Below are 12,756 nucleotides of genomic sequence, written 5' to 3'. Positions count from 1 at the left end.
ATGACAGTTTTGCCCCCCCACCCCCCACCCCCACCCTCCACCCTGCCAGCGAAATAAACTCAGCTCAAGTTGAGGTGATTGATCGGATCGGTCCTGAGCGGGTTTGTGACTTTCACTGCAAGGTGACTGCGGTGGTGCTGAGAGGACAGCGGCTGTCCGGGGGCTCCTGATGGAGGCTCGGCGCGGCTTCGGTCCCTCCTCTGTTGCTGCCTGCAGACTCACCTCCTTCTCTGCGTTTTAATATCCGATCACCGCCGATGCACAGCAGCTCTTTGTCTCAGCAGAGGGAAGAAAATCCACAATGTTGTTTCATGTGCTGCGTGGGTAAACAAAAAAAAAAAAGAGAAAGATTAAAGCGATGTAAAGCCAATCCTCCCCAAAAAAAACGCACGCCAAAAACAAAAGTGTCTGTTATTCTCACCCAGTTGTTTTTTTTCCTCAGATGATTCACGTTCAGCGGATGAACATTTGGACAAACAAGCTGTCAAATTCTCCAATTCAATTCAATCCAATTGCCATCGCTGCCCAAGTGTTCCTCTGCCTCTCACTTGGCGTCGTCGTCCGGAGGGTTATGGTTGATCATCGTCTTGGCGCACAGCTGGCTGGAGAAGGTGTGACCCTGGAGCCATGCAGGCGCAGATCCGCCCCTTAAATCAAAGCCTGGCCGTATATCTCCTCACTGCTCGGTGATTTAATGACATCACAATTCAGAGTCCATTCGTCTTGTTTCCAGTCGGCATATTTGCGTTACGTCACTGGAGATGGCGAAAGACACGGGACGTGTTGAGGGGAATTTAATTTTTGCGCAACTCTTCGCTCCTCACTTAATGTTTTGGAACGTGTGAGGTACCAGCAGGGGGTGCCACCGCTCTCAAGGTGTATTATTTATACTCATTTAAAGTTAATGGTGAAAACTGAAATACTATCAACAGATTAAAACTGTTGAACAAAATCTAAAGTATTGTTTTTTGTATTCTGTTGGGATGAAAGTGCAGTATTTCAGAATATTTCTTCCATTTTTCCCATGGCAGTCATCACTTACTAGTGTAAGAAAAATATTCTCACATCTCTTTTCACCATGAGGGCTGTTCTGCTTTTTCAAGTATTTTTTCTGGTAATTTTCCTCTCTAAATACTTGGGCTCCCCCCCCCTTTTTTTTTCCTTCTCAGAAGTAAAAAAAAAAAAAAAAAGAACATAAACTTGAGCACTTTCTAAATTTGCAGAAAACCAAAAATAAAATTCTTGCCGGGCTTTCCAGAATGGGGAGCCCGATGCCCCCCCCCCCCCATCCCCAGTCTTCTCCTGTCCCCTCCAGTCGGTGGGCAGTTCTGCGTCTCGGTTTTCACTCATGTTTATAAAGGAGGAGTTTGCAGGAAAGAGGCGCCTACAACTGGCCTGGATCAGCCGAGTCCTCCTGCAGAGGCAGACAGACGGGACAGCAGACTGACCGACTGGGACCGAGCTGAACCAAACTGGCAACATGGCTGTGGCGGGCTGCACGAAATGCATTAAATACATGCTTTTTTTCTTTAATTTTATTTTCTGGGTAAGTTGAACATAATCAATTATATTATCTTCTTTCTTATAATTAACACACTCTCTTCAGACTTTGTCTTAGTTTTTTGGTTTTTTTTTTAACTTTGCGGCCGATTTGCTGCACATTTCAACTTAAAATTGATAAGATGATGAATGGAGGAGATGCCCAGATTCGTGCCCTGTGAGGTATTAATTATGCTGCTGTGTCTCTGAGAGGAGGTCAGCATCAACAGAGGCGGCACAGTGCTCAAACTCTGAGATGCTTCTTTACGCGTCATAAACTTATTTTCTGCATGGAGGAGCTCAGGCGCAAGGTGGCTGGAGAGAAAAGTGTGGAGGAGCGCGCTGTTGGTGGCCTCACTCTTCTTATTGACCCCCCCCCCCCCCTAGAATTTGTCACTGTAGGTCATCCAAAATGAATGAACTCAAGTAAGAACAGTTTTATACGAGAGAAGGTGTGATTTCTGAAGTTGCAAAATGATGATTAAGATGGTGATTATGATGATCATTTCTTGTCAGTATACACTGATGATTTGAAAATAGCTAATGAAGTTTCTGGGGGAGGGGAGAGCCCCCACCCCAACATTTCCTTTGTTCCCACCTGGCCACTAGATTGTGTCATTTGCTGCCTTTTAACCTCTAAAACGCACTGGAAGCTCCTCAGTCAGTTTTATCATCATTTTATTTGTGGATTCTGCATTCAAACAGAACTCTTTATTGTTCATCAAAGTAGTTCTCTGCTTTAACATATCATCACATCACATCACATCACACTACTTGTGAACGTGTTGTAAAACTTGCGGCCTTGCACCGTCAGACGTATTTTGTGGATTTCCATGTGAAATGTGGTTTGTAAAGAGCCGAGTTGTCTCTTTCACTCTATCTTTTTTTTTTAGATTTGCACAAAATAAGCATATCCTGGACAGGCCACACTTGATGGAGTGTTTCCTCTTTTGGGTTTGTCATTGTAAAAACTCTCAGCCCGCTCTTCCTCATTTTGCTATTTTTCATGTCGAGGATTTAGCTTCCTGTTTCTTGCAGAACAATGGGCTGCAGTCATGGCATTTCAAGTGCTGATGGCTCGGTATAAACAGTGGCATCAAGAAAAACAAGTTGCGAAGCGTTCAGTGCTTTATGCTCCATCAGCCATTATTTTACAACATTTTTATTGGGGTATTCCTGGTTTGCGGGAAGATAAAATGAATCAAAGAGTTGGTTGTGATGAGATGGTTTGGTGCTGGAGGTCACTGCAGTGTCAGGATGTCCTGTCATCACCGCTCTTAAAGGACAGCAGGCAGTTCACCGCCTCAGGCCAGCTGGACACGCACAGATTAGCAGAAGGGTCGAGACACTGGGCTGACGTCACCCCACCCCCCCTTCACACTGTCATCTCAAAACAAAACTTGGTGATTTTTCCTAATAAAACTCATTTATTAAATTAATGCTTTCTTTAAGTTCAGGTATGTCACATGACGTTCCCTTCTGAGTTTTGACCAAAGTAAAATGTGAAGCAGACGAATTGAACCTCTTCTCTCTTTGGGACAGCTGGCCGGAGGTGTGATCTTAGGAGTGGCGCTGTGGCTTCGCCATGACAGTCAGACTAGCAACCTCCTTGTGCTGCAGTTTGAAGGCCATCAGGCGCCGGGAACCTTCTACATCAGTGAGTTCACACTCAAAACCACAGAATCACACACAGCATTTAAAAGAGGTCTTACAAACACACAGAGCTCATGTGAATCTACATTATGAGATCATCTAACCACATCATCATTATCAATAATTTGTGAAAATCATTAAAAACAAAAATATTTTTCGTATTTCCACTTGATTTAGATGGTGAAAGTTGTTTTTATTTTAATTATAGTGAAGTCGTTTTAATTTTACATTTCAATACTGAATATCCAATGTAAGGGTCATGCATTTTTTTTGTTTTTAAACTTGGTTGAAAAAACACACCTCATTACAATACAATAAATTAATAGCTGTAAAACTTAAAAGAAATGTCTCAGTATCTCAACAGTTTAGATTTGCATAAGAATTTGTACCCCAGCTTCTATAAATAGCTGTTCCTGCTAAATTTAATCTTCCTGCTCCTTGATCATCATCTTCCCAACGATTCCCACGTCCCACTCATTTCCTCATATGTTGCAACCCCTTTGAGATTCAATCGATTCATAGAAATACCTGTGTTACAAGAGTCGTGTCCAGAAATAGACGGAGCGGCACGACCGCTAAAGACAAACACCCGGAAGCAGGACCTGCGTAAATCCCCAGAGTGACTTAGACTTAACACAGCCGGTGACCCCACCTCAGTGTTTTTACTCTGCTTTCACTCTGACACAGATGACTGCATGCTGAAGGTTATTCTCCATCCCTGAAAAATATACAGTGCATGTTTATGAATTCAAAAAGTTCCAGCCACAAGGTCTCAGGAGACGCCAGATGTTGCGGCGTATGTGTGCTCTGAGAAAACTCATGCATGAATAAAGCTTTTATGTGCCTTCAGTTGTCGGCAATTTAAAGTATTTGATCTTCATGAATTCCCTGGAGCACATACATGTATGGAGTGTATAAATGTTTGAAACCTCAGCTTGAACTTTGTGCATGACCTAAAGTCATGCATCTTTCACTGCCCAGAGTCCACAGTTTGGAACTGAAATGTACAATGCTTGATATTATTTAAACATTTCATTGGTGCTCTGTCTCAGTTTTCTTGTGGTACTGAACTCGAATGAGCCCACTAATTTACATCTGGGCTCCGGCTCCTCTCCCAAACGTACTCCTCAGTAAGTATAAAGAGCAATACGAACACATGCTTTTTATAGAAGAGAGGCACACTCATGATTTTAAAGGCAGGGCGGCAAGAGAGGCCCACCCAAACAACATCAAGAGAATCTTTCTTTTTTTTTTACCTCCCTTGAACATACGCCCTTGCATAATTCAAATAGCCTCGTACATCTGCAGATTACCCTCAAATTAGAGTTTGGAGTGGACGTTTCGGGCATGCTGGCGTAGCAAAGTGGCATTTATGTAAGGCTGAAAATACTGGTTCCCCTTCGCTTCTAACTGGTGCCTGAAATCATCACTGGTGGCAGCTGTCAGTAGTCTGTGCTCAGTGCTACATCCTCCCATACTGTAGGAGGTAAAGTACTTCTGACAGACTTTGTTACACATGTGGTTTCAGCTGCTTTACACTGAATGCGTAACGCAAAGCTACGACTGAAGTAGCACTGTAAGCAAAATACAGAAGACAGCTAAATGGATGCTGAAATAAAACTACGTGTTTATCGTTGTTCTCAAGAAGACAATATATCTTGAAGGCATTTTAGCTAATCTGCTGTGGCAAAACTAAGAGGGAATGTCTAACCTCTCCCCAATGAAAAGAATAGACACATGTATGTTAGGGTTTGAAATGTTCAGAGTTGTTTTTCTCTTTGTCTAAATATAAGTTTTGCTTTCTGATGTTATTCTTGACTAACATTCCAGTCAAACATGACTTTCAACAGTGCTTTCATTTAAACACACATTTTAAATACTTTCATCCAGAGCTCATGTCAGTTCACAGCTGAACTACTTCTTCTTCATTGCTTTAACTTGTCCTGCAAACAAGTTTAACCTTTAAAAAGGAAGGTAGACCTCTCAAAAGTTTGTTTATTTAATTATTTAAATGTGTTAAAACATCATAATTGTCATGACCGTGGTGAGTCTGAAGCTATATCAATTCTATCAATATCTAATTTATCTTATCTTATCATTAGTTTAACACAGCTTATCATTACTTACCTTACAATAGTTTATCAGAACTGTTTCATGCAAGGGGAATAATAGCCTGAATATCTAAAGGACAAAAACTTAGCAGGTATATCAAATGTGTTTAATCAAGATAAATAGGACAGAGTGAAAAAAATAAGCTGACAGCTTTAAAGGGATAGAGGTAAATTTTTAATATTACTATAAGTATTTGTTTTTGAAGTATCTTTAGATGTACTCAGTCATGCACTTCCTGTATTTCCAGTATTTATGTTAAGCTAGAATATGTAGCTCCAGCATAATGAACAGCAATGAGACGTATCAGCATGGTAGAAGATGGTTATCTTAGTTTAGCATAAAATCTCAGCATTTATTCAGCCTGGCTTTTCCTGCAGGTATTACTACAAATTCCCTCGACTGTCATTGCTCACTTCTCACCTTTTTAAAACTTGACTCTTATACAAATTTAAAACTTATTTGTAGCCCAGCAGCTAACAAACCTCAGAGATGCTCATGGGCAAACCCTGGTCCCCTTTGGACACAGCAGGTTGACTGTTTCTCCTGTCGACTTGTGTATTTGCTGTGCACACGGCTGATCCACCTCTCAGTTGTTAATAGTGTTGAATGTTATCCTTTAATTTAGTAACGCTCTTTTCTGTGAACAAGGCAACAGGAAAAAAATGTGTTTTTAATAATTAATCCTTTGGTCATTCATACTATATACGTTGGGTGTGATCGGTTCCTCCACGGTGTATTTGCGTCGCGCTCCAACAGTGTGAACGTGAACATGGCTTCACACGTCTTTGTTCAGATGCCTGATGAGAAACGAGGAGACGAGGAGTCCAAGTGAGGCTTTTTGCTCGTCTTGCCCCCCCTTTCACCCCCCGGAGATTACATTGGGAGACAAGAAATAAATGAACTTCTCCGTTGGAATAAAACTGCCTGTTGCCCTTAAAGTCTCAATGGCCTTCAAACCTCAAAGGGTGTTGTCATAGTGATGGAAGGCGGTGGAGATAATGCCTGCTTTGCTGCACTGCAAACATCAAGTCCTGAAACAGAAAGGGAGGAAGGGGGGGGGTGAAGGGAGGGCAGGGAGAGAGAAAAAGAGAGGCTCTAGTTGTGTGTTTGGTTGTGTGTGATATGTGAGTAGAGTCTCAGACTGCCTCCAGACAGGCCTGTTACTATATTTTTAGAGTTCTAAACCATGGATCCAGTCTGTTCACAAGCACAATCAATGAATTGATGAGGCAGGATTGTCAAATACTGAATTGTCAAACAATGATTTAATTTAAACCAGTTGTTTAGAAATGAGTGGAGTTGTCTGAAACATGTCAAGTGCCCCAGACTAAGTTCACTGTCTGGGGCACTTATCACTGGTGTAATAAATAATTATTTCACATTTTTAAAATGTTTTATTCCAGAAAATAATCAAGCAGTAACTGTACCTATCAGATAAAAGATGTGGTGTTAAAAGTAAAGGAAACAAGTCCAAGTACTTCAACAACTGAGTCAGATGTGAGTTTTCTTCAGTCTTGCCCTTGGAAACAGCAGCTGACTACTAATAAATAGATTGAGGTTCATGTAGTGGCTGGCCTGGAGCTGTCAATCATTGACAAAGTGCAAAGAGAGACACCAGTAAATTTCTCAACTTCAGCAATTTCCACTGAGCTGAGTAAATAGCCTTCATCTGCTGAGGAAGACGATGCAGTAAAGCCCCAGAACACCTACTAACCAGATTCTTCTTCAGAGATGGGGACGATGCCCTGACCATGGGCGCATCAGATATATTGTCTTGGCAGTCATTTCAAAACGTACCATAGAAAATGATCAGTTATCTGTAACTAATAAAGAGTCATTGATCTCCCCAATCCTAATGCTAGAGAGCTCAACAATAGGGCATCAGGACACCCCACCCCCACTCCCCCACCCTGTGCACCTGCTGCCTGAGGGCAGGTGTACAATGACTAGCTTTGGGAAAAGCTTCATTACAGCTAAAACACTCCGCTGACTGTACACTGCTGTGTGTCATTGACTTCCATTAATACATGTGTGCGGTGAAAAAGAAATGTCCTTTGGGAACACGTTTATTATCTCTTATCTGTTCTATTTATACGTACAAATTATTGATGCTTTTTATTATTTTTTTTATTATCTTCAATTCAGCAGCGTTATGAGAACGTAATGTTAAACAGTGAATATTTTAAAATAAGGCTGTATACAATCACATCTACTTTTTATTTACATCTCTTTGCATTACATCTGACAAAACATTCACACTTTATGTCAATTTTGAAGGTTTTTTTTTGCAGTGCTGCTACAAACAAAATACTGTAATTATAATCATAATACTGTAATCATGTCTATGTGCTAGGATACATTTCCTCTGTGCTGTACCCATGTTCAGCTAATAGCAGAGACATCTGCATGCAGAGGAGCCTGCAGGAGAGTGATGAGCTATTATATGTGATGATTACTTCCACGTCATGCTTGTATGTGTTGATTAGATTCACCATTACCTTGGTTCTGTGTACAGAGCGGTTTCCTTTCAGCTGAATGAAACACAAGCCAGAACTCTGCTGTAACTGGAGCTTTATTACTATTCATTGACTTTTTGCTGCAGCAGCACTACTGGCACTAGAGCCTGTTGATTACCTGTCTTTACCCTTAAGAGTCTTGGAACTTTTTTTGTCGTCATCGTGGATAATGGTCAAACATACTGTAGATTCTTGATAACTCGATAAACTCTTAGATGTTTTAGATTCCTTTTTTTTGTTAGCACTTCACTTACAAAGATGCGTTTGTGTGGGCAGGTCCATTCTCATGGTTCCCTCTGTTTCCTGGGGAAGGATAATGCTAGGGGTCAGGGGTCAGAGTAGAGGGGTATGCGGGGGTGTGGGGGGGGTCTGGAAAGCATTTCCTGGATTGACAGCTGAGTAGGCAGTCTCTCTCTCTCTCTCTCTCTCTCTCTCTCTCTCTCTCTCTCTCTCTCTCTCTCCTCCCTCCCTCCCTCCCTCCCTCCCTCCTTCCTAATCCAGAGACTGTTAATCTCCATGATGCCAATAATGTCATGTCATGCTACAGGGAAGGCAGGAGAAACATCCAGGAAGTCCATTACCAAACAATGTGGGGATCAATGCATGTGCAGCAGACAGACACTTTACTGGTGCTGCCCCCTAGTGGTGTCTGGAGACACTGCCTCCCTGATGAACTATATATTTTTAATTTTTACTTCTTTTTTTTTAATACATATATGTGTATGTATGACTGTAGTTCTGATGTGTTTGGTATCTGTGTTTACAGGTGTGTACATACTGATAGCTGTTGGAGCTGTGATGATGCTGGTAGGCTTTCTCGGATGTTACGGTGCCATTCAGGAATCTCAGTGCCTCCTGGGGACGGTAAGTTTTTCACTGCAGGAATATTCATTTGGTTTTGATGTAAAAACAATGATAGGCTTCCAGTAATATTCTTTTTTTTTTTATCAGTTCTTCTTCTTTTTGGTGATCCTCTTTGCATGTGAAGTGGCTGCAGCAATCTGGGGTTTCATGAACAGGGACACAGTGAGTAACACACACACACACACACACACACACACACACACACACACACACACTACACATCCAATGATTCTGTTCGTCTACCCAATTTTTGTGCACAGATCTCTAAAGAGCTGATCAACTTCTACGACTCTGCCTACATCAAGGCGGTGGACGTCTCAGGATCTCCCAGTAAAGACTCTGCCATCAGTGTGCTCAATGTTTTCCACAAAACGGTACACCATCATATGACAGTCTCTGTTTGGTCATAGTCAAAAGCAGTTATCTTGTCATGTGACTGATTGGTTGATAGAAATCTATTTTGAGTGACTGCTTGTTTTTGAGTGACTGCTTGTTTTTGAGTGACGGCTTGTGTCGGCTATCTCCCTTCCAGCTTGACTGCTGCGGTAAAGGAGATGACACGGCTCTCTTCAAACAAGTTGCTGGCACCTTGTGTCCCAGAAAGACTCCCGAGGATTTTCTGAAGTCTCAGGTATACACACATCCTGAGTGAAATGAAAAAACACAATACCTAAACGTAAAACACATTAGCATCTAGAAAGACGGACAAATTACATATGTATATTTTTTTCATGAGATGAAGGTGCTCTTGAATTTATTGAACTCATTAGTCTTTACCTGTATAACCCCTCTTATATGATATATTACAATAAACATGAATAGAGGTTTTAACACTGCTGTAACGCTGAGCTAACATTACTCAGTACCCTGGCTTGTTTGCACACAGCTTCAGGCTTATTGCTTAGTTAAAATAGGTGGTTATTGACTCAAACACCTTTCAATGCTTTTCATTCATTCATGCATATTTCTTAAAGATGAGTTGATCATAATGATCTTATCTTCAGCTGCTTATCTGCTTGTCGGGTCACAGGTTTGTTGGAGCCTTTCTCAGCTGGCTATATGGGAGAGAGGGTACACCTCAAATGTATCGCCAACACATTATAGGGCCACACTTACACAAACAACCACCAACACACGCGCACGCGCACGCGCACACACACACACACACACACCTACAGACAGACACCACCGTGCTGCACCCTTCAATGCTATATGAACTTAATTTATAGAAACAGCTATTCAAATATTTAAAAATGGGTAATATATAAACAAAAAAAATTAAATATTCTGGATCCCCCTCCATATAATATAATATAATATAATATAATATAATATAATATAATATAATATAATATAATATAATATAATATAATATAATATAATATAATATAATATAATGTAATATAATATAATATAATATAAAGGGCAAGACAGCACAGTGGATAGAGCTGTTTCCTTGTAGCGAGAAGGTTCTGGGTTCAATTCCTTTCTGTTCAGAGTTTGTATGTTCTCCTCATGTGGGTTCTTTCTGAGTTCTCAGGCGTCCTCCTTAAATCCATGGAATAAGTGTGTCTCCTTCTGGTGACTTGTCCAGGGTGTACCCTACCTCTGGTTCAGTCAGATTTGGATAAGAGTTTGAAGACGAGATGAGGAGAAAATGAATGAATGAAAAACATCTGCCTTGCGGGTCTGGGTCTGCTGGAGCTGAGCTCAGCTAGCCAAGGGCCAGGTCATAGATAGACAGACAGACAGACAGACAGAAAGATAGATTACAGCGTGAGCGCTAATGGAGAGGAGTTCTCATCTCAGTGACATGTCTTAATTAATTCTGCCTCTGGCTTCTTGCAGAGCTGCCATGACAAACTGATCGAGCTGTTCTCAGAGAAGCTCTACCTGATTGGTCTGGCTGCTCTGGTGGTGGCTGTCATCATGGTGAGTGTCAGACTGAAAGAGCAGATGGATGTTTTTCACACAGCTGTGGTGTAAAAAGACTCTTAGCGCATCTGATATTTCCCTGCTGTTTCTATCAGCTGCAGCTGCTTGAATAAAAGCCTCAGACTGAATGAAGCTGTTCTGTCTTTATCCCATTTAGATCTTCGAGATGATCTTCACCATGGTGCTGTGTTGTGGGATCCGTAACAGCCCCGGGGTGTACTAATAGTCCCGTCAGCAAATGTCAGACTGTAATGGCATTATTTAATCCTGTGTTTTAGTGCATCTGCTCCTCTTCCTGATGATTATGACATAACTAGATGGATATCATTCTTTGTACTTTAGATTAAAATCCACAGCTTATTTTTGATACTGCCGATGTCTCGAAACTCGTTTTCCTCACACAGTAATTCAGCTCCTGTCGGTCAGATGTTCTTTATTTATCATAAAACACTTACATTGAACATGTTATACAGACAGCGTTGTGAAATATTTCTCTGAAGTCATTGAATTAATGCTATTTTATGGATGTATAAATTGTATATATACTTGTCATATGTTGATAACACTTAGGAGTAGCCCTGCATTCCCTGATTGATTGCTTGATGTCTAACGCTGCAGTGCTTCAGTGTTTTTATGGCGCTATAATATAATTTAAGCCACAGGGTTTCAGCGCTCTGCGTTAATGTACTGTCTTCTAACTTCAAACATTCAGCATAAAATAATGAAAAGAAACATGTCCTCATACTCAACCTAATAATGATAATGATGATGAAAATGTATGTCACCTCTTTTTGTTTCATTTTTTTAAAATGTAATTTTGCTTGTGGCTCCTCAAGATGAAGCAACATTTTGTTCCATGTCTAAATTTTTTTTTAAAGAAGCAACGGACGGAGACAAGTCAAAAAAATAAATGTTTATCTAAATCAGACGAGTGTGTCTGAGTTTTCTTGGAGGCCTTACAGCAGTCCTGGTCCCTGGTCCCAAAGGTGGGTTTTTAATCCGTAGAGCATTTCCTGCGACATAATATAATATAATTTAAATGCTAGATGAAATCTAGAGCGTCTCAATCGATAGAATAAAGTATTGATCTTCCTGCTGACCTTTCACCTGCGTCATTGAAGCTGTGCCACCACAGGGAGGCAGTGTGATGTCATCAGCCCCTACCTGGCTGCTTCTCACAGCAGCATGGGATGGTGCGTCAAAACTCAACTGACTAGTATTTCTGGCACTGTCACCGCGGACACACCTTATATGGAGCTTGTCCTGCCGACGGATTTTTTCTCTCACCAGAGGCTTTATTCTCTCACACCAGCTACAGCGCTGAATTTCACATGGGACCTTTGGATCAGACTCAGGATGCCCCTGAGCATCTGTAGGAGGTGTGATTGATGGGAAGTCATGTCTTGTGTTACTTGTTCTTCTCCCTCTGACTCTGAGTCCACCTCAAAAGAACTACTGTACAGCTTCCAACATCAACATAAACTTGTTCCAAACAGGTGTTTTTCATAACAGCGGAGTTGTGAAAGTTTTAGCCAGGAGTGCTGAATATGCTGATATTAGCATGAATGGAGTGACAGCTTTCATATCTGGTGTTTGAATCTTCAAGGATCCCTGAATTTATATCTGAACTTTGGCTTAGTTGGTCTGATTGTCTACAATCCATTATTTAAAGAAACTCTCCTTATGATATGTGGTGTCTTACATACCAACAACCTTTCCTGTCTCAGCGTAACAATGGCGACATACTCAGCTCGGACTTTATCCCCCGCCCAACCACTACAGGACGAACCGGGACCCCACTTGAGAGTACTGAGTCTCAGGTTTTTCCACTCAACATCATTCCCTGGCTTGTGGCTGAATGTGAGTGATTTCAGAAATCTTGTGGAGCAGCAACAAGAAATGTTCAACATTCATATCTCAGGTGCAACAGGAAGACACAGTCACTGATATCCCTAAACACGCGACGCTCCTTTCGACATCTGTGGACCAAATGCAAAAGGCAGATACACAAATCAAAGTGTGGTAGCAGTCCTTCAGTCTAGAATGTAGATTATAAATAATTTAATTCGATGAGTGACAAGTTCAGATCAGAAGAACAACACCTGTATACTGTAAATAAGTCTGACTGCTACTAACA

General features: G+C 41.3%; 1 protein-coding gene across 1 annotated transcript; it reads left to right on the top strand.

The window, feature by feature from the left end:
- The first annotated feature begins 1,368 nt into the window (after positions 1–1,368).
- Positions 1,369–11,547, top strand: LOC137594013 (CD81 antigen-like). Its single transcript, XM_068313189.1, has 8 exons — positions 1,369–1,546; positions 3,082–3,196; positions 8,587–8,684; positions 8,772–8,846; positions 8,945–9,058; positions 9,217–9,315; positions 10,533–10,616; positions 10,777–11,547. Exons 1-8 carry the CDS (start codon positions 1,481–1,483, stop codon positions 10,840–10,842), a joined length of 717 nt encoding a protein of 238 aa, XP_068169290.1. The 5' UTR covers positions 1,369–1,480; the 3' UTR covers positions 10,843–11,547.
- Positions 11,548–12,756: the final 1,209 nt, after the last annotated feature.

The sequence above is a fragment of the Antennarius striatus genome, chromosome 4 (genome assembly GCF_040054535.1).
Source record: "Antennarius striatus isolate MH-2024 chromosome 4, ASM4005453v1, whole genome shotgun sequence".
Classification (NCBI taxonomy): domain Eukaryota; kingdom Metazoa; phylum Chordata; class Actinopteri; order Lophiiformes; family Antennariidae; genus Antennarius; species Antennarius striatus.
This window is presented reverse-complemented; position numbering and strand designations above follow the sequence as displayed.